The sequence below is a fragment of the Nelumbo nucifera genome, chromosome 2 (genome assembly GCF_055504915.1).
Source record: "Nelumbo nucifera cultivar China Antique chromosome 2, China Antique-T2T, whole genome shotgun sequence".
Taxonomy (NCBI): Eukaryota; Viridiplantae; Streptophyta; class Magnoliopsida; order Proteales; family Nelumbonaceae; genus Nelumbo; species Nelumbo nucifera.
In genome coordinates this window covers 2627811-2652864 of record NC_142650.1, presented here as the reverse complement: position 1 = coordinate 2652864, position 25054 = coordinate 2627811, and the positions used below count along the sequence as shown (strand labels likewise).

Here is a 25054-nt window from a genome sequence, read left to right as displayed (position 1 = left end):
AGGAGGAGGATTGAGGAAGAAGAAAGAGGAAAAAGGAGGAAGAGATGAAGAAGCCAAGAAGGGGGCGAAGGAAAGGCGTTGACTTTTGGGTATGGGTTTTGAAAAGAAATTAAAAAAAGTTGATTTTTTTTTGTTGAGAATTAAGACTTTGAGAGTTGAGACTTGAGAGAGAGAGGAAAGGGGGAGGGGGGCTGGTTTGGCTTTGTGGGGAGGCGTTGACTAACTACTAAATATATAAGAATATGAATATGAAGGCAGGGTTAGGGTTTTGGACTTTTTGGGTTGCTTTTGGCGAGTAAACGAACGAAAGCTGATAAGGTGAAGTCGAAGAAGAAGGGAGAGCTAATAATACCAAAAAGTCAAAGACCGAAATCCAACCCTCCTTAAAGGGAGAGCTAATAAATTCAGCCGTTGGATTCTGGTAAAAGTCAGATGATCAGTGATAGTTGACCGGCACGTGGCCGTTTAGAGTCGCAGCCGTGGACGTTCATCTAAACCTGTGGCTGTGAGAGACAAACAAGCACAGCACTCCACTTTTGTTTTTATTTTACTTTCAGACAGCTGACTTTTATTTTGGTTATCCCTTATTTATTTTGTTTAGTTAAAAGCTAGGGAAGTGTAGGGTGTAGACTGTAGAGTAGAGAGGGCAGAGGAGGATATCTTTCAGATAGATTTCTCTCTCTCTCTCTCTTCTTTATTTATTATTTATATTTTGGGGCGCAGATGTGAACTCGGAAGGGAAGGGGATGGAGTTTTCCATTAATAATTTTATTTTGGTGGGGAGTTGGGTGGTTGGATGTAGCTTATTACTACCGCGTGAGCATTATTCAGCAACCTGACGGAAATGCCCCTGCTCTCAGTTGACTTGAAATCCCTTGATTCCCTCCCTCATTGAACGGCTCAGATCCCCCTTTGCCCAAAACATCTCGAGCCAACCGCGTTGACGAGGAAACATTTTTATATGTATATATATATATACATATATATATATATATATATATATATATATATATATATAAATTATAAAGGCGAGCAAGTGGATCCCATGCCCTTACAGCGTCACCAAGTAGGACTGTAGGTGGAGGTGGACTATTTTCTTTTTTTTTCAGTTGGTGTAAATTTGTAATGGTGTGGTATGGTCGTCCTTTTATTTATTTATTATTATATATTTAGATTTGGATTTTGGAGGGTCCAAACTCCATTTATAGGTGTTTGTTTGGGAAGGGGGGTGATGGAAGGAATAGACTTTTAATTAGAGGCAGAGAGAGATATGAATGATCATCATCAATTACTTCATTGAATTCATCGTAATTAATTGGGTTTTAATATTAATAATGGTGAAGTCAGTAATGGTTTTTAGGGGCAACAATTAATTAATAGGTTTAAAGCGTGAATGCTGTATCATTTTAAACGTGGGATAAGATTGAAGAAAACCCAAACCCAAAGGTCAAAATATGGAAGGAGCAAAGTCATACACAACAGTTGCACACACACACCCACAAGGCAGCCACCACCCCTCGGCCCTCACCCTCGTTCTGATTGACCGTTGACGACGACACATTTTCTCTCCATGAGAAATCAGAATCCGCGCTTCCTATTGTATTGACTTGCTAATTAATTTGCTATTGCAAATTATTTGCAATGTGGATGGCCAGGCCAGAGGCCTACGCGGAAGTCGGAACGCCTCCTAATAGTAATTAGAGTACTACAATTATGATCATACAGTTCTGCAAGTGCAATCTACACTCTACACTACAAATGTTTACGGTGTATCATTTGCCTACCCACTCCCACTCATAAAATAAAACTGGGACAGGTGGCTAAATTGTGGGGGCCATGTGGCAATCCACCACCCGTATCCGGTACCCCATATTCATCCACTTCATACTCTCACTGTGCGTGCTATACATAATTGCATCCAACACCTGGAAAATAAAAGAAGCAAAAATAAAAAGTTATAAAATAAAGAAAGTGGATGAATGGGTTGGGGGTACAATATATATATATATATATATATATATATATATATATATATATATATGGCCCACCTCAGTTCCCTCACCTTATGATTATTATAGTCTCTAATCTTTAGGGTATAAAATATGCCAAGGGAAAGCCTATGAATGATAAGCATAAGCCTACGCATCTTCTTATATACAAACAAGAGAAAAAGCTCAATTTCCACTTATATATAACTAATACAAACAAATCCCCCCCCCCTTGAGAATTTCAAAGATACCATCATTGAATAAGGCAAGTGGAGACACCTTCCTAAACCACCATCTATCCCCCTTTGTCCCACCCCACCCACTCTTTCTAATTCTTCCCCCCTTTCCACATCCCACCCATCTCAACCCTTATTCTTACCACTCTCCATTCCTTTGGCCAACTAATCTATAATGTATTTTAGTTTTAGCTCAGACAAACAACCAAAGAAATAAAAACAAGATACACAACACCCCCCCCCCCCCTTCTCTTGAAAATTTTATTTTGTTTACTGGAGAAAGCGAGATGGGGGAGAAGAAAAAGTAAATATAATTTCTTTTTTTTAAAAAAAAAAAAAAAAAAGTCACAAGTTCACAACCTTAGACTCAGCCCTAGAAGCTTCCTTGGTCTCCTGTCTGAATATTTGAATAATACACGTCATTCCTCTTAGTTCTAGGTTGGGCCAGCATTTGCTTTACCCCTTCCCACCATTATTTATCTTGGACATCATTAGTTATTTGTGCGGTATTGATCCATTTTTTATTCTCTGCTTTGACTTTTTTTTCACCTGACACTTTTAAAAATAATAATAATAATAATAATAATACCTTCTTCATTGCCAATTTTATAATCCAATTCCTACCAATCTTTTGTCTTCTCATTCGCACCGAAAAATATTTACCTGACTCGGCTTCAGATTGTCAGACTCTGACGCTCTGCTTGAATGTCTAACTTTGTTCAAGTCTAATCAATCTGGTCTAAATTCTAAAATGGCTCATCATCAAATAATCTGGTCTAAAATGAATTTCGATTCAGGTCTGGAGTTGTCACTTTCATTGAATCCCCAAACCAGTTTAGTATACTTCCTTGTTTTCGTTGATAACTCAGTTCAGTATTCACACAAATACATCAGACTCGATCGAACTCAAACAATTAACCAAAGGACATCCTCCATCTGCCAAAGCCGTGAGAGAGAAAATCAAAGTAGGAAAAAGGTTTGTTTATACGAGAAGAGTAAAATGATGTGGTCCAACTTTATAAGAGAGGGCAAAGGTTTTGCATCAGTTTTGAGGACAAAAGACATGTATTACCATGAATGCAAATGAACGGCCATTGTTTGGTGTGTAGTTGTAAAACCTCCAGATGAACAGCATGACAACACACAACATTGAAGCCAGAGAGCGGCCATTTTTGTACTAAAAAGTACCAAAGAAGTCCATATCCGATCCACCCCTTCAAGCAACCCAGATAGCTGGGAGCCTAGGACCAAACATTGGGTAAACAAAGAGACAACAGTACAGACTACAGAGTCTCCAACTGATGAGGGTAGTGATCCATTGCCGGCCTAAAGCTGTTGATCAGCGTTTATTTTGGTTTTTCCTTCGTGGCAACTTTTTTGTGTGTGTGTAAAATTTTACTAAAATTCTACACAAAGGAACAAAAGTGGGAATTTTATGGTGATGACAACCATGGATGGCTGACATGGAGTGCATTGATAGCAGACAAACCCACGAATAGGGATGAATGGCCTACACGGATGAACAAGTATTCCCATTCTTCCACACAAGATATATATATATATATATAGCTAGCTGCAGCCTGCCTGCAGATCATAGGTGCTGTATTCAATATTCTTCCAAGTTCCAACCAAAAGGACAGGTGGCCAGTCAAGTATCTCATTATTTAGATTTTGGAGTGAATGAATAATACTCATAGCTAGCCAGATATCGTCAACCCCTTGGAAATTTCATTCACACAATACTCCAAATATATATCAAACAAGGTATATATACCAAATTTCCAAGTAGCTACAAGATTTATAGAAATATATGATCCTGATGATCCTGATCAGAGCATGCAGAATGATGAGGGAAAAGGATTCATGCATGCAGTTGGGAGTTGGGACAATGCTTGATGGAGAGAAAAAAAAAAAAGGATTCAAGGATTTTATTTAACAGTTTAAGCTTTTCGTTGAATGGTTCTTTGAGATAAATTTTCTACGCTTGTTTAAACTCATCTTATGTAATACTTAATAGCGAATATCACTAAGCTTTCATGATGTTTTTCTTTAAAGCCTAAAAGACTTGGATTTCCTCTATTCTTTTACTTTCAACTTCTCTTTAAGTTTTAAAATAAAAATATTAGTTAATAGAAGTTTTACCGATTGGTATTGCTCCACACATTGGAGCAGGGTGCTCATGTGAACACCAGACGTGTTCGTTTCTGATTGGAAGTGCACCCCTGCCCCACACCATTGTGATTTTTGAGTGCAGGAGATCCGGATATCCCTAATCCACATCGATCATTAGATAACCCTGGCAAATGGCACTGTGGCAACGTGTTAATGATGACCGAATCCAGATCTCTTACTCACAAGAACCCTGTCCATGTTTATCGCAATCATACATGGAGAATATCTCATCCTCTACATAATATTATGCAGGGAAAGATATTTCCAATTCACAGGGAATAGTATGTTATGGATAGACGTGGGCAGGAGATCCGAACCCATGATGACCTACTTGTGTGGTGGCCCTTGCTGAAATTGGTGGGTATCATTTTCTTGGCCTAATTCTCAGAGTCAGGGGGTCCTTCCTGCTGGCTCCCCATAATATAGTACAAGCTCCTGCTCCTGGTGAGCTTGTCCTGTACGTCAACCAGTGTCCATGCTTTCAAACTAGGAAATTGTACAGCCCTTCTTCCTTACCAATATCGCTCTCTCTTCAAGGCTGTTTTTTGTTTAGTTTGATAGTAAATAAGAGAAATAGGCAAGTGTTTGATCAAACCCACCAACATATATATATGTAGCCCGCCGAGAGTGTTATTCCAAGAAAATTCAGTACTGAATGAAAGAGTCACTGGTTGATGATCATTCCTGGCCGTGGCCGGGCCTTTCAGTTTCAGCTCTCTCCTCCGGCGGAGTTATGTGCAAGAAGAGCTAAGGGATCCACCATGCGCACCTTCGACATCGGCATTTACTCGTCCAGGGTAAGTTTCAACTTTCCACTAATTTCCATACTTGTTATACTGCCAATATTAAATATTTTATCCTTTTATACATTTAGAATTTTTCTTGGGGTGATATTTTAATTATCAATATGACCCAGAACACACACACACATATATGTGATTGGATAGCTTATCAAAGAAGGTAATACCCTTCTTCAAATGACAATATGTTCCTGTCGTAACGAGCTAGCTTAATTATATTTCTTTCTGTGATCTCTGTTGGGACTAGCACCATCACCCCCGGTTTTGTGTGTGGCTTCCTTTATATATATCACTTCAAATTTGTTGAATTTTATCCCCATGGCTTCTCCTGAATGGAGATGGGTTAGTGCTAAAACTGCAAATTTGAAGAAAAAAAAAATACATGCAGGAGGAGATGCACAGGGAAGAGGGAACTAAAAATAAAGACGATGATAGAAATTGGGTATTATATATTAAAGACGAGATATGGGATAAATTAAATTTGGTATAAAAGAAGAGGGAGGAAGATGGGAAAAATTATAGAGGAAGAATAATTGTAAATTGTTAAGTTTCTCATACATATATATAGAGAGAGAGAGAGAAGAGAAAACAAGAAAGATACCAGTAATTACTCAAACCCAAAGCACCATGCATGTTTAATTACCAAAGTTATCCAAATTAATAGCTACTCCGCCTGGGCAATACAAAGGCTTGGTTGGAAGTTGGATGCATTATTTGGAATATTGTGACTTATGAGAAATAATGAGAAAATTGCGAGTGGGACGCACACAGATTTGAGGAGAGGCAATGGAATATATGAAGTCTAAGTGCTGTTGATTATGGAATAGGTATGCCGCAACGCATTGGGCCTTGGCTATGGGGGAATCGTCGTCACCCCTCACTCGTCAGCTTTAAAAGAAGAAAAGCTACAGAAGCTGAAAAAGTGGATGTGGCATGTGGGAGATTTAAGAAACAAGCAAATAAAGGTAGTGTCCTCATGTGGAACGAAGGGACCTCTTGTCCTCTACCACTACAGGTGGTCTAGGTGGGTGGGTGCTTACTGCTTGCTATTTATTAAATATATGTGATTCGCAGTATAACTCCATTTGACTAGAATAAGTTCCCCTCTCTCTCTCTCCCCACACTACCCAACATTTGACAGCTGCTAGGGCATCATATTGAGCTCAGCTCAGCTTCAGCTGATGTAGAGTAGAGATCCACCCCACCTTAATTTGCTCCAGAGAATTCTGAAATTGTTGGGCCTCGGCCCAGTTTATTTTTATCAAAAATATGCAATGTACCCAGGCCCCGGAGAAAATAAACGACTTTAAATTAATTCGTTCCATCTAGTTTCTTTTTGGAACTTAGAGATTTGTGATGAGACGCGGCTGTTCCTAGCTGGAGACGACAGATTTGACTAATCTGCACAAGGAGAATTAGAAAACCCGGGGGTGCTTACTCGGCGAGGTCGCTCCGATGCTTAAGTCAGTAACTTGCAAGCTTATAGTAGCTTAGAAAGTAAGGGAGCTAGTGAGCAGAGATTACGCGTACCTTCGCCCCTGGAGGGTTGAGGTCTTTATATACTGGAGTCCTCGCGGGTTTTTCGGAGTGGTTCTGGGATTCTTGTTATGATGAGGCTCGCTTCCGTATTAACAGGAGATAACGATGCTAGCCGATAAGGCTTATCATTGCCGCCCGAATAGGATGGGGAGATAGTGCTAGCTGTTACGAGGCATGATCCCATAAAGCATGGAATTTGGTGGCGAGATCTTCGGGGTTGTCATGCAGAGGTCGGTCAATATTACCCGAGGTAATGCACTTTGGATCCAACCTGGTACGAATGCCGAAGTGCCTTGGAACCAAGGTGGTCCTGATGTGAACTTGTCCCGAGGTGGTTCGGTTATCCGAGCTTGATTCGTTGCAGAATTGATGGGTCGGAGTGAGCTGTCATCCTGTCAATTAGGTTGTGTCCACGTGTCCCCCTATTACTAGGTCGGGCCAAATCACCCTGCATCAGTTTGATGGTTTCCTTGAGGATTGAGTTCCTCCTTGGAAGCTCCTATAAAGCAATTCTATGGCTTCTCCAAATCTGATATCTGGTCATTCAAATGCAAAACTGCTTCTAAGTTCTAACTTCGTAGATGGTAATTAATTAGGTTGATTATGGATTGGGCCTAAGACCTATTCTCAGGAGTTTACATAAGCCCCCAGCTCGGAAACTGGGCCCGAAAAATGAAAAATAGACCCAAACTGGGCCTGAACGGGAAATTTTGGGGAAATTTGCGGGCCAGACATGTTGGGCTAGCACCAGTTATGTAATCCCTAATATCATATCCTTTTCTTCATTTGGGGGGCAAAACTCGGCTCCTACCATGGTTGGATGAAACCGTAAAATTAGTTTGTAAAATGACTTTAGCGGGAGTCACGTAGCAGCCAAGTCTTTTTCCTTAATTTAATGGTAGGAAGTGCACTTAGAGGAAAATTGGTCAAATTTGAGAATTGTGGTGGTGAGGGTTTCAGCCCAACCAGTGCAAACTTTATTAATTGGCTTTACCATCTGACCCACCTTGCACCTTCATGTTCAATTATAACCTTAAATATTCTTTTTCAATATCTCACAACACTTTCGCTTAAAATTTTACATGGTCTGGACTTGGTGGCTGGGCTCGAATCTTAGGTAGCCAGAGTCTGATTTCACTTTATCCCAACCCGAGCCCAGCCAGGGACTGCCCAACTTGGTTGTATCAAATTTCTGAGTGGGCTGGGCCTGGGTTGAACAGATTAGGTTAACCTAAAGCTTGATCCAAGGCCTTAGGCCCAATAGCAGAGCCAGCCCACTGTTGCATTTGTATATAAAGCTTTTCCGTTATTGAAAAGAAAAAAAAGGGAAAAGGGACTCCTTTAGGCTATGTTTGGTTTGAAGGAAAAGATAGGAAAAGAAAAGAAAATATAAGGAAATCAATACAAGGTTTTTAAAGATTTCCTTACATTTTCCTTCCTTTCCCTATTTTTTTCTTCAAACTAAATACAGTATTTAGTCTTTCTAATAATAAGAAAAAACTGCTATTGAATAAAATGAAACCAATAAAAACTCCTAAAAAGTGCATCATCCATTTTAAAGGCACTACTTGCAAGAAATACTTGTGTAAAAGGAGACCGGATCTGCTCCTCACATCTAGCGACTCACATGCACATCCTATCATGCATTGACAACATTTTCCGTGAATATTAGTTATTATTCACGGAAGATGTTCCCAATGCACGGTGGATGTATATGTAAGGCGCCCATTTGTGAAGAACAGATCCCGTCTCGTGTAAAGGGGAACTTGATTGTCATTTGAAACCCCAACAAAGCTGAAGGAATTTGTTTGGTTGCCGTAGCCGTAGGCATTAGGCAACAGCCAATCATCTTGTGTTGGGCCGGCTAATGTTAGCCAACTATCCGATTCCGCACCAGCAAAGTAGCGGAGACCGAATTTGCTTCATGCATAGAGAATATCTTCAGTACTTATTATTATTCATGGGAGATGTTTTTAATGCATGGTAAATGTACGTACGAGGCGAGAAGTAGATTCTCGCTTAGTAGGTGCAATTTTTTTTTTTTTGAGTGATCAGTGAGACAGTGATGGTGCTTGGACACCCGTGAGCGTGACACGGCAAACATTGTTGGAACTTGAAACTTGAAAAAGCTTAGTTTGAGAGAGAGAGAGAGAGAGTTGTTTGCATTTTGCAATACACCATTAATGTTGTACTTTTATATGAAGGGGCGTTGCAAGGTTGCAGTGACTGGAAAAGGTTAAAGTTGTGATGCCAACCTTCATAATTTGTTGTACTCCCACATAATTAATTTTGTCTTCAGGTGAAATACAGCTCCCCCACCTATCACCCGTCATGATTCAACTTCGCCAGGCTTTTCAGCTTTTGCCAAGTGTTCCTTAATGAATTTGTTTGTCCGTCAGCTGAAAAACGAGGTTTCTGGTTTCACCATTCCTAAATAAAACTTTGTAGCAATCTTTGATTTCAGATTTCAATGGCAGTCCTTAGTTCCTTACAATTTGACATATAAGTTGAACAATTCTTTAGACTGATCTGACTATTCGATTTCTTTTTCCATTTTCTACCTTATGTTTCATCACAAAATAGGTGAAAGATTAATTCAATGCATAAAATCTCAATCACACCGTCTTATGTTTCTGGTGTTTGAGACCCAAAACTTTGTTTTCACACCCATTTTTCATGGAAGCTGTATTTTGATTACACATAAAACCCAAAAAATAGAAAAGAATGACTTTCCAAGAATATGGTGTTCAACAGGAAAATGAATCAATTTCCTAATTTTCTTGGTAATCAGTTGAATTTGAAAAGTGAAGCTGAGTTGTTGAAAATGACGATCGCTTTGAAAAATGACCTAACAAAATTTGAATGAATATCACTTTTCAATAACTACCACTCACTTTGTTGAAAATAGAAAAACCATTTATTTCTCAAGCTATTTAGTTAATGTGCAAGTGGAATAAAATACCAAAAAATATCCATTCAACACAGTCTCTAGTCAAAAGAAAGGAAAGAAAGGAATTTTGTATTTTATATTTTCACTTTGGATAAATTATAAAGAACCCCGTAGGATGGAGTCTGTGACAAAGACCCCCTCTATTATATCCGTGAGAAAGACCCCTCCATTAGCATTTGGTTAAAATCCGCCATTGTAATATTTTTTAATCCTCATATTATTCTTATAATAATTATTCGAAAAAAATATTCATCTTCCCCACCTTCCCATATACGAACAGCAGCGGTGATAACTGTTGCAGCGGAGGCGGATTTTCGAAGTCCTCCCTCCCTCTCTTCTTCCCCTTCCCTTTTCTCTCCTCCCCTTTATTCTTCCCAGAGAAAAATACAGCAAATATTGAGCACGAAGCTCAGTCCCAACACCAACGTAGCTGATCCAGTGATTGAGCATGAGAGAGACAGAGGAGGAGGGAAGGGAGGGAAAGCCAGACAGGGGCGAATCGAGTATGGGCATCACTTTGGAATGGGACAAGGAGGTTTTAAGCCTTCCAACAGAACTTAAGTGATTGATTGGGCATCACTTTGGAAGAAATCCTACTACAATATTAACCGACTGCTAGTTAATCCCAAGTCCTCTTGTATAGAACGGCCAAGAACAGCTGCAACCAAGCATGGAAATAAAGACAGGCCTTAGATCAGTTCTGAACAAACATTATTGTCTCCTATTTTTTTATATCTTCTCCAAATGTACAATCTAGAGTTGTCATATCAACCCTCAATGAATGAATAAGCCCTCTAAACTTCTAGGCGGTGACGGAGGAGTATATCATAATTCCGGTGAATGCTACATCCCAGCGAATTCTCTACGGGCAACATGGCCCGATCGGCAATCCAGATCTCCACCACTTGAAAGGCTACTTCTTCGAACTGGTCACAAGGGATGGCTTCGCAGTTCGGGTAGGCTTTACCGGCCACGGCCTCGCTGTAAGCACCGGGAACTATTAGCGTAGCTTTATCCTTCTTACAGTATGAGTCCTATCTGGTGTATGAATCTTAATTGTTATCTTAGTTGTTCTTTGTTTTGGCTTTCATTGTTCATGTAGGAGTTTGTATCCTAATCGCAAGACGGAGTTAACTCTACCTCTATATATATCTTGTAATGTTCGGTTGAAAAGATACACAGAGAAAGAAAATCTTTCCCTTCAAACTCGAGTGTCTCAGTTTATCATGGTATCAGAGCGCGGTTCGCTCGACTTTCGCACCGCCTTCTGAACTTGCTCGTTTGATCTTCCCTAAACCTCTGTTCGTGGAGCAGATCGCTGAAGAGTTAGCAGAACTCTACCTTCTTTCGATCGTCAAGACTGGAGGCTGCGGTATTTGTTTTCTTCGATCGTTGCTCGTGAAGCGGATTCTCTTAGAGGAAACAGGGGTTGTCGTTGGAAGGTCTTCAAAGAAAGATCTCTTGCCGCACACTATGGCAGACATGTTGTTATAGTCTGCTCCTATTCCGAACTCGCAGTGAATCCTTCGCTCCCTCCCTAAATTCTTCTCCCCTCGTCCATGCAGATGCAAAGCCGGTGACGGTTCCCTCCCGCTCTGATTTTTTGTTCCCAATCTTTAAATTCCACGACGACGATGGAGAAGACTTGGAGAGACGATTCCGATTAAGGTTTCTGAGCCGCTACTGCTTCTTCGCTGGCTCGGTCAGGTTGGAGAGAAGGAGAGAGAAAGAGAGAGAGAGGGGGCGGACTCCTATCCTATTTAAGCCCTTGGGCTTCCTTCTCTGAGGATTTTGCAGGGCTCTCTTTTCAACAGTCGGTCAAAGCCGGTAGTTGTTCTTCGCTAAAACCAGGAAGGAAACACCTTGCTTTGACCAATCGATCATGGCGGATGGAAGAGAGAGGCATAATGAAGGTGAGGGCGGAAGCAGAAAGGTAGTCTCATCGTACTACCTAGCGGCCAACGACAATTTGGGTAATATAATTACCCAAGTCCAACTAAAAGGAGATAACTACGAGGAATGGGCTCGAGCAATGCGAATGGCGCTCCGAGCCAAGAAGAAAATCGGATTTCTCGATGGAACCATATCTCAGCCCGCAAACGATTCACCGGAGTTGGAAGACTGGTGGACTGTGAACTCGATGCTGGTCTCATGGATCCTCAACACGATAGAACCAACCCTACGCTCTACAGTCACATACATGGAGACTGTGAAGGACCTATGGGACGACATCAAAGAACGGTTTTCAGTGGGCAATGGGCCAAGAATTCAGCAACTCAAGGCAGATCTTGCGACCAGCAAACAAGTCGGTCTCCCAATCGTGGCATATTATGGCAAACTGAAGCAAATCTAGGAAGAACTTGCTAATTATGAGCAAATTCTGACATGCGTCTGTGCAGGCTGCAACTGCAACATCGCCACAAAACTGAAGAAGAGACGAGAAGAAGAGAGAGTTCATCAGTTTCTAATGGGCTTGGATGATTCAGTATATGGAACGGTGCGTTCCAATATTCTGGGCACCGATCCGCTGCCAAACTTGAACAGAGCCTATGCCATGGTGATACAAGAGGAGAGGCTGAGAACCATGACCCGCAGCAAAGAAGAAAGAAAAGAGGCAATGAGCTTTGTTGTGCAAGCACAAGGTGGCACAAAAAAAATGGGACACGATACAAAAGAGAAATCTGGAGTGTGCACCAACTGCGAATGAACATGACATGAGGCCGAGAGTTGCTTCCAACTTATCGGCTACCCGGACTGGTGGGGAGACCGACCGAGATCTACTGGGAGTGGGAAAGCTCGAGCCCGAGGAACACAAGGTAAATCTGGTCGTGGATGTGGAGGCGGACAGAGAGCGAATGCTGCACAAGCGATAGGGCAAACTTCTGAACCGACCCACGCGACAGAGGGAGATCGCACTGCGTTTGGTGGATTGACTAATGAACAGTGGTCCACTTTCCTTAATCTGTTGAATTCTTGCAAACCCAGCACAACCGAGAAGTTGACAGGTATGAATTGGATAATTGATACAGGAGCTTTGCACCATATGACAGGAAACCTGAACCTCTTGCGTAATACCGAGACCGTGACCGGTTGTCAGGTTGGATTGCCCGATGGAAAGCATGTCATGGCAATAAAGAAAAGGATCGTCATTTTGAATGAGCACATGAAGCTTACAGATGTGCTTTATGTTCCTCGTTTAAATTGTAACCTGATATATGTGTAGCAATTATTAAAAGATTCAAATTGTAATATCCAATTCACTAATAAATTTTGTGTTATACAGGACCGCACTTCGAGGATGGTGATTGGTGCGGGTGAACTACGCGGAGGGCTCTACTGCTTCAAAGGTGTGCACTCGAGCAGAGTTCACAAAGCAAAGGTTGAAGCATCATACCAGTTATGGCACAAGAGAATGGGTCATCCCTCTGAGAAAGTAATTAAACTTCTTCCTTATTTAAACATTAGATGTGATAGTAGAAATAGGATATGTGGTGTTTGTTCAAAAGCCAAACAGACAAGAAGTGTGTTTGATTCTAGTGAAAACAATGCTAAAGGGACTTTCGATTTGATTCATTGTGATTTATGGGGTCCGTACTCGGTACGGGCATCTTGTGGTGCCCCGTATTTTTTGACCGTGGTTGATGACTTCTCAAGAGCCGTTTGGTTATTCTTACTTAATGGCAAAAGTGAAGTAGGAAAAACACCGCGGAACTTCTTCACTATGGTAAAACGCCAATATGGAAAATTGGTGAAAATAGTTAGAAGCGACAATGATACTGAATTTACTTGCTTAAAGGAATATTTCTCTGAGCAAGGCATAATACATCAGACCTCATGTGTTGAAACACCGCAGCAAAATGGACGTGTCGAGAGAAAGCATAGACATATATTGGATGTTGCCGGAGCTCTTAGATTTCAGGCCAATCTCCCTATTGAGTTTTGGGGAGAATGTGTTATGACAGCCGGTTATTTGATCAACAGGACCCCCTCCACTCTCCTTTTGGGTAAAACACCGTATGAGATGTTCTATGGGGAGAAACCAAGCTACAAACATATACGCACATTTGGATGTTTGTGTTATGCACGAAACCTAAATCGGACCAGGGACAAGTTTTCCAGTAGAGCCAGACGTTGTGTCTTTTTGGGATACCCCTTTGGCAAGAAGGGATGGAGAGTTTATGACTTAGAAAATAATGAATACTTTGTTTCTAGGGATGTGGTGTTTTCAGAAACTGAATTTCCTTATGCTATTGAAGAAAAACAAGTCGAACGCAAACCCGATGATGGTAATCTTGCTTATGACCAGGAGGAAACTAAAGAGTATGGCGAAGAGGATAGTGAGAGAGGAAGGGGTAATGGTACTCGTGAGATCATAAGAGAGACAGATCAGGACGACAGGAATGAAAATAATGAAGGGGAGCATGAAGTAAGGGAGGGTTCTATCGAATAAATGAATGCAGGGAATGAGCAACTTGGACGAGGCCATAAGTGAAGCATCCTTCCACCCATCTCAAGGATTACGTCATACACACCACATGGTGTTTCGATCGCACTCTGAGCCCTTTCGCCAGTTCCTCTCGCCAATTTCCCTCCTCAGGTACTCCCTATCCTATAACACATTATGTGAATTGTGATAAATTCTCTTTGCAACACTGTTCTTTCTTAGCAGTTGTCACAGCTAATCATGAACCCCAGAGCTATTCAGAGGTTGTCAAGGACTCTCGTTGGAGAGAAGCAATGAGAAAGGAAATTGAAGCCTTAGAAAACAACAGAACCTAGACAGTGGTGGACTTACCGCCAGGGAAAAAGGCTCTCGGAAGTAAATGGGTATACAAGATAAAGTACCACTCAGATGGCACAATAGAGCGGCACAAGGCGCGTTTGGTGATATTTGGAAACAAACAGGTTGAAGGGATAGACTACAATGAAACATTTGCGCCTGTGGCAAAGATGGTTACAGTCCGCACATTCCTTGTTGTAGTTGCGGCTAAAAACTGGGAACTGCATCAGATGGATGTGCAAAACACGTTCCTTCATGGAGACCTGCAAGAAGAAGTGTATATGAAGATGCCCCATGGATTTGCTTCAAGACTACCTGGGAAGGTGTGCAAGCTCCACAAGTCGCTTTATGGTTTGAAGCAGGCCCCTCGTTGCTGGTTTGCTAAACTAACGACAGCCTTAAAACAGTATGGGTTTATCTAGCCACAATCTGATTACTCCTTGTTTACACTTCGACGGAAGCAGGAACAGTTGAACATCTTGGTGTATGTGGATGATCTTGTTATCTCTGGAAATAATGGCAATGCCATACGGAGATTCAAGGAGTATCTGAGGCAATGCTTCCACATGAAAGATTTGGGAGCTTTGAAGTATCTTTTAGGAGTGGAGGTCGCCAAAAGCCATAAAGGTATTGTTCTTTGTCAGCGGAAGTATGCTTTGGATATCATATCAGAAACTGGATTGCTAGGATCTAACCCAACTGGACTTCCCCTGGAACAAAATCATAAAGTAGCTCTGGCAGATGGTCCTCTGATGATGAAACCAGAGAGTTACAGGAGGCTTGTGGGTCGTTTAATTTACTTAACCATTACCCGTCCTGAATTGTCATACTGTGTACATGTGCTTGCTCAATTTATGCAGAACCCCCGTGAAGAACACTGGGAGGCGGCTTTACGTGTGGTGCGATATTTGAAAGGTAACCCGAGATAGGGAATTTTTCTTCCGGCTGACAGTGATCTTCGGTTGTATGCTTATTGTGATTCTGACTGGGCCGGGTGTCCACTGACACGACGCTCTCTCACTGGATACTTTGTGTTATTGGGACAAGCACCTATCTCATGGAAGACAAAGAAGCAACTTACAATATCCAGATCATCGGCTAAGGCGGAATACAGGTCTATGGCAACAGCTGCATGTGAATTGAAATGGTTAAAAGGGTTGTTGCATTCATTAGGAGTTGGTCATCATGATCCTATGCGATTACACTGTGATAGTCAAGCAGCCTTGCATATTGCTGTGAATCCGGTCTTTCATGAGAGGACTAAACACATTGAAGTAGACTGTCACTTTGTCCGCAATGAAATTCAGAATGAAAATATACGGCCTTCCTACGTCAAGACTTCCGAGCAACTTGTTGATATGTTTACAAAGACCTTGGGCAGGCAACCATTCGAGCATCTTCTTGCCAAGCTGGGCATTTCCCGTTTACATGCTCCAACTTGAAGGGGGTATTAGCGTAGCTTTATCTCTGGTGTATGAATCTTAGTTGTAATCTTAGTTGTTCTTTGTTTTGGCTTTCATTGTTCATGTAGGAATTTATATCCTAATCGCAAGAAGGAGCTAACTCTACCTTTATATATATTTTGTAATTTCCCTTCAAACTCGAGTGTCTCAATTTATCAGGAACTCCCTGGTAAGCAATGCGAAGCTGGGAGCCGTGCATCGGAGTAGGAGAGAGATCGGTGATGGTCAGAGGCTTAGGGAGATTATCAATGAGGACAAGATCTAGCGTTTTGTGACGATTAACGGCAGTTAAGTCAGCGTTGCCACTCTTCTCCGTCTCCTGCTGTTGGTTAACGACCTTGCTAGCAAGGATGGCGCAGTCGGTTGGAGCTGACGCCGCCTGAGAAGTTGGACGAGTCGAGGCGGTGGATACTAAATGCTAATACTCGATTCGCCCCTTTCTGGCTTTTCCCTCCCTTCCCTCCTCCTCTGTCTCTCTCGTGCTCAATCACTGGATCAGCTACGATGGTGTTGGGACTGCTTCGTTCTTAATATCTTCTGTTGTCTTCGGGGAAGGGGAAGAAGAGAGATTAGGGTGAGAGAGAGAGGGAGGACTTCGAAAGTCTACCGCCGTTGCAACAGTTATCCCTGCTGCTGTTCGTCTATAAAGTCGGGAAAGTAACAGTATTTTTTTCTGAATAATTATTATAAAGATAATACGGAGGTTAAAAAATATTTATTATAACACAGATTTCAACGAAAGTCTAACGGAAGGAGTTGTCTCACGGTCATAGTACAGGAGTTTTGTCACAAAACAAAATATAGGAGTCTTTATTACCCTTTCACTTTTATCTTTCCGTAGGAATCAATGAGAAGGTTTACTTAAAAAAAGAAGAAATAAAATAAAAGGAAAAATACGGAAACATTTCTGAATTTCAGCCCCCTACTATTAGCCTTCTCCCCTCTATAAACCATATTTTATATGTTAATTTGGCATCAAGTGTGACTATCACTCCCCAGTCCCTACGAAAGGAGAGTAAATTTTTTCAATCTGTTTGAAAGAAGCAAAGGTGTCCAAATTCTAAAGTGACCCTCTTTCTTTCCGGTCAAAACATAAAATGACTTGCTTTAACGAAGCAAAGGGGTAGAAAAGGACGTACTTATTTTTATGCGAAATGTTAATTTTAACCCCTTTTAAAAGTGAGAAGAAGCGAAATGTTAATTTTAACCGCTTCAACTAGACTTCCCAAAAAGTTGATCCAATCCGTCCGTGAACCCGACCCAATCCAACCCAAAAAAAATAGAGTTAGGGTCTTAGTTTTGAGAATGATCTAATTCCACTTATGAAAAAATTGAGTTGGGTTGGATTAGGTCATGGATCAACTCGCTGATCCTGTTAGGCCTAATTGAGATTATTTGTATATTGTTAGAAGTTTCCACTCCTTAATCTTTTTTTTTTCATGGGATTACACAACAGGAGGTAGACCATCCCCCTTTCCCTTAACCTCCCCCCCCCCCCAACCCTTGGTGGCAGGGAGAGTTGCTATTAACTTTTTACCCTTTGAATTATTGAATGTTTAAGTATTTTTATTTTATGTTTTGAATTTCAAGATTGATTTGTTTAATTTAAACATTTTTCATGTATTTTTTCTTTCTTTTTTTGAAATTAAAAAAAAAAACACTTTAATTCACTGTTCATCATATATTATATACAGTGAAATCTTTTTACAAAAGCCTCTAGCGAAGCACTCTAATTCACACTTGTATCCTGTAAAATTTGCTTATAAAAGGCTTTACAAGAAATTGGATGGGTTACCTGAAGTCAGATTTTTAAAGGATGATGATAAAAAATACATTATTTGTAACATGGAAGATTAAACTGTTTACCATTTATTTCTGTATGGACCGGTTAAGCTAAGCTGCTACTTATACTAATTCAGGAGTGGCTCCATACACTTTCACCTCATCTTAATTACAAAGCAAGGAAAGAATGTATACACGGAGCTGTTATTGATTTTCGCTTGATATATATATATATATATATAGGATATGAGAAACAGGAAATTGCATTATGGTCAATCTCCGGATTCCATATGGGTGTGTTAATCAACAACATGGAAGAATCATTTTGGGGTTATAATAACTAAAGAGAAGAAAAATTCAAAAACTTAGGTCCTGTTTGATGATATTTTTGAAAGAAAGTAATTTGTTATGAATAACAATGAACGGACATTGTACATGATGAGGGCAGATTTGGTCCTCCACTAACATCATGACACATGGCATTTCGGAATAAATGGGTGACACCCAGAATCACTTAGGCGACAACTTGCCTTAGCCAAAATGATAGAGTCCCAGGTAGCGACCTGACACTGTCGTCGACATGGTGACTTGCCTCTGGCGCCGACCTGGCAACCTGCCCCTGTTGCCGACCTGGCAACCTGCTTCCACCGCTGACTTGGTAGAAAACTAGCCAACGACCTCGTCCACGACTCAAGGTGGCTAGCAACACCTCGTCTAGGGCCGATCTGTGGTACCTCGTCAGTATTGCCTGAAGTGACTTCAACATGGGGAGTGACCTCCCTCGAGGGCTTGCCGACCTGATTGAGGTCTAGGTGGCGACCTACGAGACGTGCTCATCGTCGATTTCTACATGCATCCTATCACTCCCACGTCTCTCGGAAGTCAGCTCTCACACCAAATGTTTTGGGAGAAATCGAATAAGGTGCAAAGATTGGCCTACGTGCATGACTACCTCTGAGGACTTCGGAGCAGTTAGGCACGTCCTCCCGGAGATCCCGGGCGTGTTGCGTGTTGCTCACGCCAAACAATGCCTATATAAAGGCCTTACCTCCAACTCCATGGGGAGATGCGCTATTTAGTTCTTGCAACTCCCCAGCTCTCTCACATTTTATTATCTTAAAATCTCTTATTCCCTAACTTAAGCATCAGAGTGCCCACCCCAGGTAAAGCAACCCGAGCACTCTGACATTGTTTTTTTGCAGGTCACATCAGAGCCACTTCTCCAGCTCGTCACCAGTCAGCTAGGCAACATAGCCACCTCTCCAACTCGTCACCATTCAGCTAGGCAACAAATCCATCTCTCCAGCTCGTCACCATTTAGCTAGGCATCAGAGCCACCTCTCCAACTCGTCACCATTCAACTAGACACCAGAGCCACTTCTCCAGATCGTCACCATTCAATTAGACATCAGAGCTACTTCTCCAGCTCGTCACCACTCAATTAGACATTAGAGACACATCTCCAGCTCGTCACCATTTAGTTAGGCATCAGAGCCACCTCTCCAGCTCATCACCATTTAGTTAGGCATCAGAGTCACCTCTCCAGCTCATCACCATTCAGGTAGGCATCCAAGCCACCTTCCAGGTAAGAACCATTCAGCTAGGCATCCATACCACATTCTAGGTAGGGATTATTCAGTCAAGCATCCGAATCACCTACTAACCGAGAGCTGCTGAAATGCGCATCATCAATACATATTATAAATAGTGATATTGCCATTGTTAGCATTCTCCTAGACTTCCAAGTGTCATCAACTTCTCCAATTTCCGTTCTCCAATGGTAGATTGTCATACAACTAAGACAATGATTAATGGACCACTTATTCTTGCATGTATTATTCTTATACTTTTTTGCATTTCTCTTAAGTTTATCATGACTTTTTCAAAACCTTTAGAGAACCTTCTATCAGTGGGTTTGCTGTCCAAATTTAGGGGATTGGCTTGGCTCGAATAAACATTTTATTGGAGCCCATTCAAACCCTAACCCATCCAAAATCCACTTTCCATTAAAAGGTTTACATTAGACCACTGTCAGTTATCATTAATAAAAATTAAAAATTGTTTTCAATGATCAAACAACCTCAGATTGATCGATCGATCTTATTAAATATTGTTATGGCAGTAATCAGGAATAATTTTGTCTTGAAAAACATTTAATAAGCTACATTGGCTATTTGAGAGTAGTTTGATAATGTAAAATACTTGAAAATACTTGTATGTAGAGAACTTTTATTAATATTCATTAATGGTAAACTAACAGATGTCTAATAAATAACTCGATAACAGATAATAATAATAGAGGGTTCTGTGTAGGTTTTGAGAGTTTATGGTGAGTTTGAGATGAATGCTAAAAAGTAGTGCTGAATTTTAGATAATATCCCATTATTCTCAAGTCCCGCCCCCTCTTCCTCTTCCATACCACGTCGTCAATAAGTTTCTGCCTAGCGAAAATAAAAACAAAATAATGAACGAGTAGACGCAACTCTTGAATTATTCACTCTGTAGTGTAGACACGACGATAGACGCATCGAAATCAAATTACAGGGGTGAGGGGTGCCGGGTGGGTGACGACTGACCGACTGAAGACTGAGGAGGACCTTACCAGGCAGCAATTACGCGGGATTGAGATTTGAGAGACGCTTGAAACAGCCTATTGCCTATTGGGTCCGGCCCTGCGAATTTGCGATCGCAGTCAACTTTACGTCAATAAGTTCGCCAATCAAGTATTCTCAAGGTTTACGTTACTGTTGTGGTCTGTCAAAGCGCTGAAACTCTCTCTTCTCTCTTCTCTGTATGCGAGTGTGTAATAGAAGAGAAGCTACTTTTTTTGTAAAAACTATACTGCACTTCCCTCCCATCCTTGACAGAGGGGCAATCCTGTCATTCTCGTTTCGGTTCCCCAAAATTTCAAATCGTCCCCCTTTCTTTCTCCGATCGAATTTCGAGAGATTTCACGGATTGTCTGGTCTGGGTTTACTACTTACAACGTCAAGGACAGAACGGAACCTCCAAATTAGAAAAGCAGAAAAAAAAAAAATCAAATTCGAACATTACTGCAACCCAAAAAAACCGAGTGACGAAGAAAAGGACTTGTAGATTAAAAGGGAACCAAAAAATTGGGAAAAAAAAAACACGAAGTAAAGTAAAGTAAAGGAATGCGTACCGCAAACTTATCGAAGCATGCAGGATATAACTAAGGTCCTCGGACCATAACAGATCAAAGAAATTTAGACAAAATCATTCTTTTTCTTTTCAAACAACTCATACAAGGCAAAAGAAACATGTAGAAAGAACTGATTCCCAGCATTTTACAGCGACACATCGATCAGATCACTACCCAGAGGAGAAATTTGGTATTTTTGTTCTCAAATTATTCCGACAAAAATCTTCCCCGCTAAACTAAAGCAGTAAAGCCCACCCCCAAGAAAAGAATGCTGCTTTGCAGCTACATACAATTTTTCGTGTAGGAAAAGAATTAAAAACCAGAACGAAATTAAAAAGTAAAGAAAAACAGGGAAAGAAATTTTGAAAAAAAAAAAAATCTCATACCACTAAGTACAATGCTATACAGCAGAGAGCAACAGCAACGGCGGTTCTTTGTACGCCAGTAACGGCTGCACCCGATCGGATCTCCTCGCGTAAACCTGGAGAAGAGGAGAGATGGGTCGGTGGGATCTCCAGAGAAGGTGAATTCTCTGGCGAAAACGATATTTCTGGAGGCGCAGCTCCCACCCCTGCATTGCCACTCCTCGTCGCCCCAAGGGCTTCCCTCCCAAAAATCTCTCTCGGCAATAAAACCTTCGAAACTGCAAAGATGGAAACTGGGTTTTGATCAAAAACTGTCTGGGTTACGGACGCCTGAACGATCCCCGTATCAATCGCCACCGACCCATTAACCCTCGTAATATTCAATGTGAATGTCCCAGCACCCATGGCTTCCGTCGCTAAAGTAGGTTGCACAGGATTCACAATCGACTCCAGCGAACCCAATGGATAGTAAGAATGCAGAACATGGAACTTCAAGACCACAGCTTTTCTCTCGGCGGGCAAGGATTGCAACCTCTCAGTCGTCGAAAGATCGGCAAACGCGTCGTCGGTCGGAACGAACACGGTTATCCCCGCCCCACCTTCATCCGCCTGGAATTCCTCCGCCACCCCGGACGCCGTAAGCATTGACGCCGCGACGTTAAAATTGTGCCCATCGATTAGAACCCTAGTAATGTTCAGCCCCAACGGGGGCCGGTTCTCTGACGCCATTAAATCGAATCCGTAAGGGACGAGGAGGGAATTAATGGTGAAGATGCTAACATTGTAAGGAAGGGTCTTGATTAGAGAGAGAATGGTGGCATTTAACGGAGAGTAGGAAACGGGGGAACGAATATAGACAGTGCCGTCAAGGGGGTCACGTGTGATGTTAACCGCGCCGAGGTTGTTAGTGGCCCGGCCGGTGGTTTGGTAGAGGGTTGTGACAAGCTTTCCGGCAGGGGGAATCTGGCGGAGCTCCGACCACGAGAGATACTGGAGGAGGACGTGATACCGTATAACATCGGCAATGTTGGCGGGGGAGGATCTATGTGTCAGATCAGAAGAGGAGCGGAGGAAGTGATTTGGGACGGCCAGGAGAGTGACAGAGGACCGGCGGTTCAGATCTTCAGCGACGGAGGTGGTTGTGAGGAGGTTGTTGAAGTCCGAAAGATCAGGGTAAACGGAGAGGAGGGTTGTAATGTTGAGAGCGACAATGGGGGAAGAGGGGGAGAGAAGCAAGTACGAGACGATGAAAAGGGTAAATTTGGAAATGGTGAATTTAGCCATTCTTTTCCTCTCTGCAGAGTTGAGGGTAGAGAATAAAGTGTGTGTGCTTGTGTGTGTCACTGTGTCTGGGAGGAAGAGAGAGAGAGCAGCGAGCGAACGAGCGAGCGAGAGAGAGAGAGAGAAAGAGAGGTGTGAGCTAGCAGAGGATTGGATGTGAACCTGTGAGGGAATGCTGCTGATGATGATGCATGATTGTTCAAGATGCTGATGGAAATATTATTTTTCATATTTATATATTGTAAAATGAGATATGAGAATATAATATTTCTTCAGGAATACTGCCATGCAACGGATTAATACAACTCTTCAGTCTTCATACAGATAAGATGGAATCCGTCGAAAAGTAATGTCCAATTTCGTCTTTGTAGTATTTCATGTGCAGGTCCCACATGTCTCTAGGGCGAAGAACAAGAAGAGTTGCACAAAGTTGCTTTTCACTGAAAATTCCTTATGTTCTTATTTTTTTACGTTTCTTTTATCCTCTTGTTGTGGGTCCGGAATCGTACGATCAAGTCATCAAGCTAGGCTGTTAGACGGGAGTTACGACAAGAAACATCTGTGATAGAGCTGTCTGCATAGGGCAACTGGCAACGGACACGTGGTCCGAGATCGTAAGTCTTCAGTCCTTGAAGACAAATGCCGTTCGATCTCCTTGGATTTACGAAACGTGCCACTGTTTTGAGATATAATATCCGACCACGTGTCAAAGTCTAGGCCATTCTGAGTTTTTCTTTTTTTTTTTTTTTTTTTGTGGGGAGGTGGGTGGGAGGAGCCAAGCCCAAACCCTTGCACCTGTAACCATTTTAATACATCAGGCCAAATAGGTTTATCTAAGATTGAGCGTATCATAATTTAACTTGAGCTATAGGCTTAGATTGGACAGATTCGATCTGTGGCTTAATTTGGACTCGGACCTAAACCCTAAGTTTTAGTATTGGGCCAAGTTGACCTTACATCCCGCTCCAACTTGTCCAGGTTCCTTCCTTGGCTGTCAAATTAATCAGATATTGGCATATTCATATTTGTTTTATTTATATTTGAAATGAAAAATAATCAAAACCGAGGTTGAAAGTACCAACGTGTATGTGTAGTTGATACATATCATGCTGATGGATTTTTAATACGTTCCTCTATGGGTTGTATCGGGTGAGACCATTGATGAAGGAAGATTTGGCCCGATCTCGCAAATCACGCTACGTAGCAAAAAACAAGTAGTTCGGTACTTAAAACAGCATACCGAAGGTACAAAACACCAAAGGGGAGAGACCAGCGATCCGAACTCCCCTCGAGGAGACCGAACTCCCTAAGAGGAGCCCGAAATCCCTACGAGGAGCCCGAACTCCCTAAGAGGAGATCGAACTCCCTACAAGGGGCCCGAACTCCCTACAAGGAGCTCGAACTCCCTACGAGGAGCCCGAACTCCCTACAAGGGGCCCGAACTCCCTACAAGGAGCTCGAACTCCCTACGAGGAGCCCGAACTCCCTACAAGGGGCCCGAACTCCCTACTTAGAGCTCGAACTCCCTACAAGGGCCCGAACTCCCTACTTAGGGCTCAAACTTCCTACGAGGAACCCGAACTTTCCCTTTTGCCCCGAGTCACACAAAGCAGAGACCCGAACTGGCCCGTCTCATGACAGTTCGGGACACCCCCCCTATCCGAACACAAGACTTCGCCTCACGCACCACTCCAGGCACTTCGCCCCCAGAGCATTGAACTGGACGAACCACACCGTACCTGACACCGAAGGAGTCCGTATCTAGGGGGGCGCACCTGACTGACTTGGGATCTGACGCTTGACGGGCACACTTCAACGGCCACCTGCCACCGCCATCTCCAGTTACAGAGACGGCTCCGACAAAAAGAGCAGTGACGGTTCTGCCCCAGCAGAGGCAATGATGCCCGAACTGGCAGAAGCACGGAAGTAATCATTCCCGACCTGACAGAAGTCTAGGAGTGACTGCGCGAGGTGGTTACAAAAGGCTCTCCACCCCCCCCCCCCCCAAAGAGGAGGTATGCAAACTTTGTGCTATCTGGTTTATCTTGCCTTTGAAGGATTCTAACTTGAGCTTCGGAGCCTTTACACCGGGTTCCCCCCGGAGTTTTCCTCATCTCCCCTGTTTCAGGTTCCCTGCTACTCAGTTCAGAGGCAAAGTCGTTGACAGCTAAGACCGACCGGATTGCACATCATCAACCATGATTTAGAGAGTAGTCAGAACTTAAATCGATTCATCTGAATCAGTTTAAAAAATAAATAAATAAAATTTGAAAAAAACACAGATAGTTTGAACTTATTAATATTGATATTGCACATTTATATTAATTCAAGCCATATGAGATATTGAAAGAATCCCTCCTTTTCGTTCGAACCAAACACGGATTAAGTGACTCGTACATTCAAACCTACATTTTTATGCATGTCTGAACATAATTTTTTGTGCATCAAATTATTAACAAAACTTTATTATTATGATCCAACTTCAAAACATGCCACTACAGTATTTAAATTCTCGTAAATTATCCATTTAGTGTC

The 25054-nt window shown here is 42.0% G+C and overlaps 2 protein-coding genes across 2 annotated transcripts; one reads left to right on the top strand and one right to left on the bottom strand.

Annotated features, from left to right (window-relative positions):
- Window positions 1–11567: 11567 nt before the first annotated feature.
- Window positions 11568–12392, top strand: LOC148801873 (uncharacterized). The gene is made up of 2 exons (XM_088897186.1): window positions 11568–11994; window positions 12085–12392. Exons 1-2 carry the CDS (start codon window positions 11568–11570, stop codon window positions 12390–12392), a joined length of 735 nt encoding a protein of 244 aa, XP_088753312.1.
- An 8544-nt stretch (window positions 12393–20936) lies between these two features.
- On the bottom strand, window positions 20937–22725 carry LOC104594547 (fasciclin-like arabinogalactan protein 4). The gene has a single exon (XM_010254879.3). The coding sequence runs from the start codon at window positions 22520–22522 to the stop codon at window positions 21254–21256; it is 1269 nt and encodes a 422-aa protein (XP_010253181.1). The 5' UTR covers window positions 22523–22725; the 3' UTR covers window positions 20937–21253.
- Window positions 22726–25054: the final 2329 nt, after the last annotated feature.

Excerpts from the sequence above, each read along its gene's own strand:
- LOC148801873 (XM_088897186.1), top strand. The coding sequence starts at position 11,568 with ATGGCGGATGGAAGAGAGAGGCATAATGAAGGTGAGGGCGGAAGCAGA. Across the intron at positions 11,995-12,084 it reads TGCGACCAGCAAACAAGTCG|GCTGCAACTGCAACATCGCC; the intron begins GTCTCCCAATCG and ends GCGTCTGTGCAG.
- LOC104594547 (XM_010254879.3), bottom strand. The coding sequence starts at position 22,522 with ATGGCTAAATTCACCATTTCCAAATTTACCCTTTTCATCGTCTCGTAC.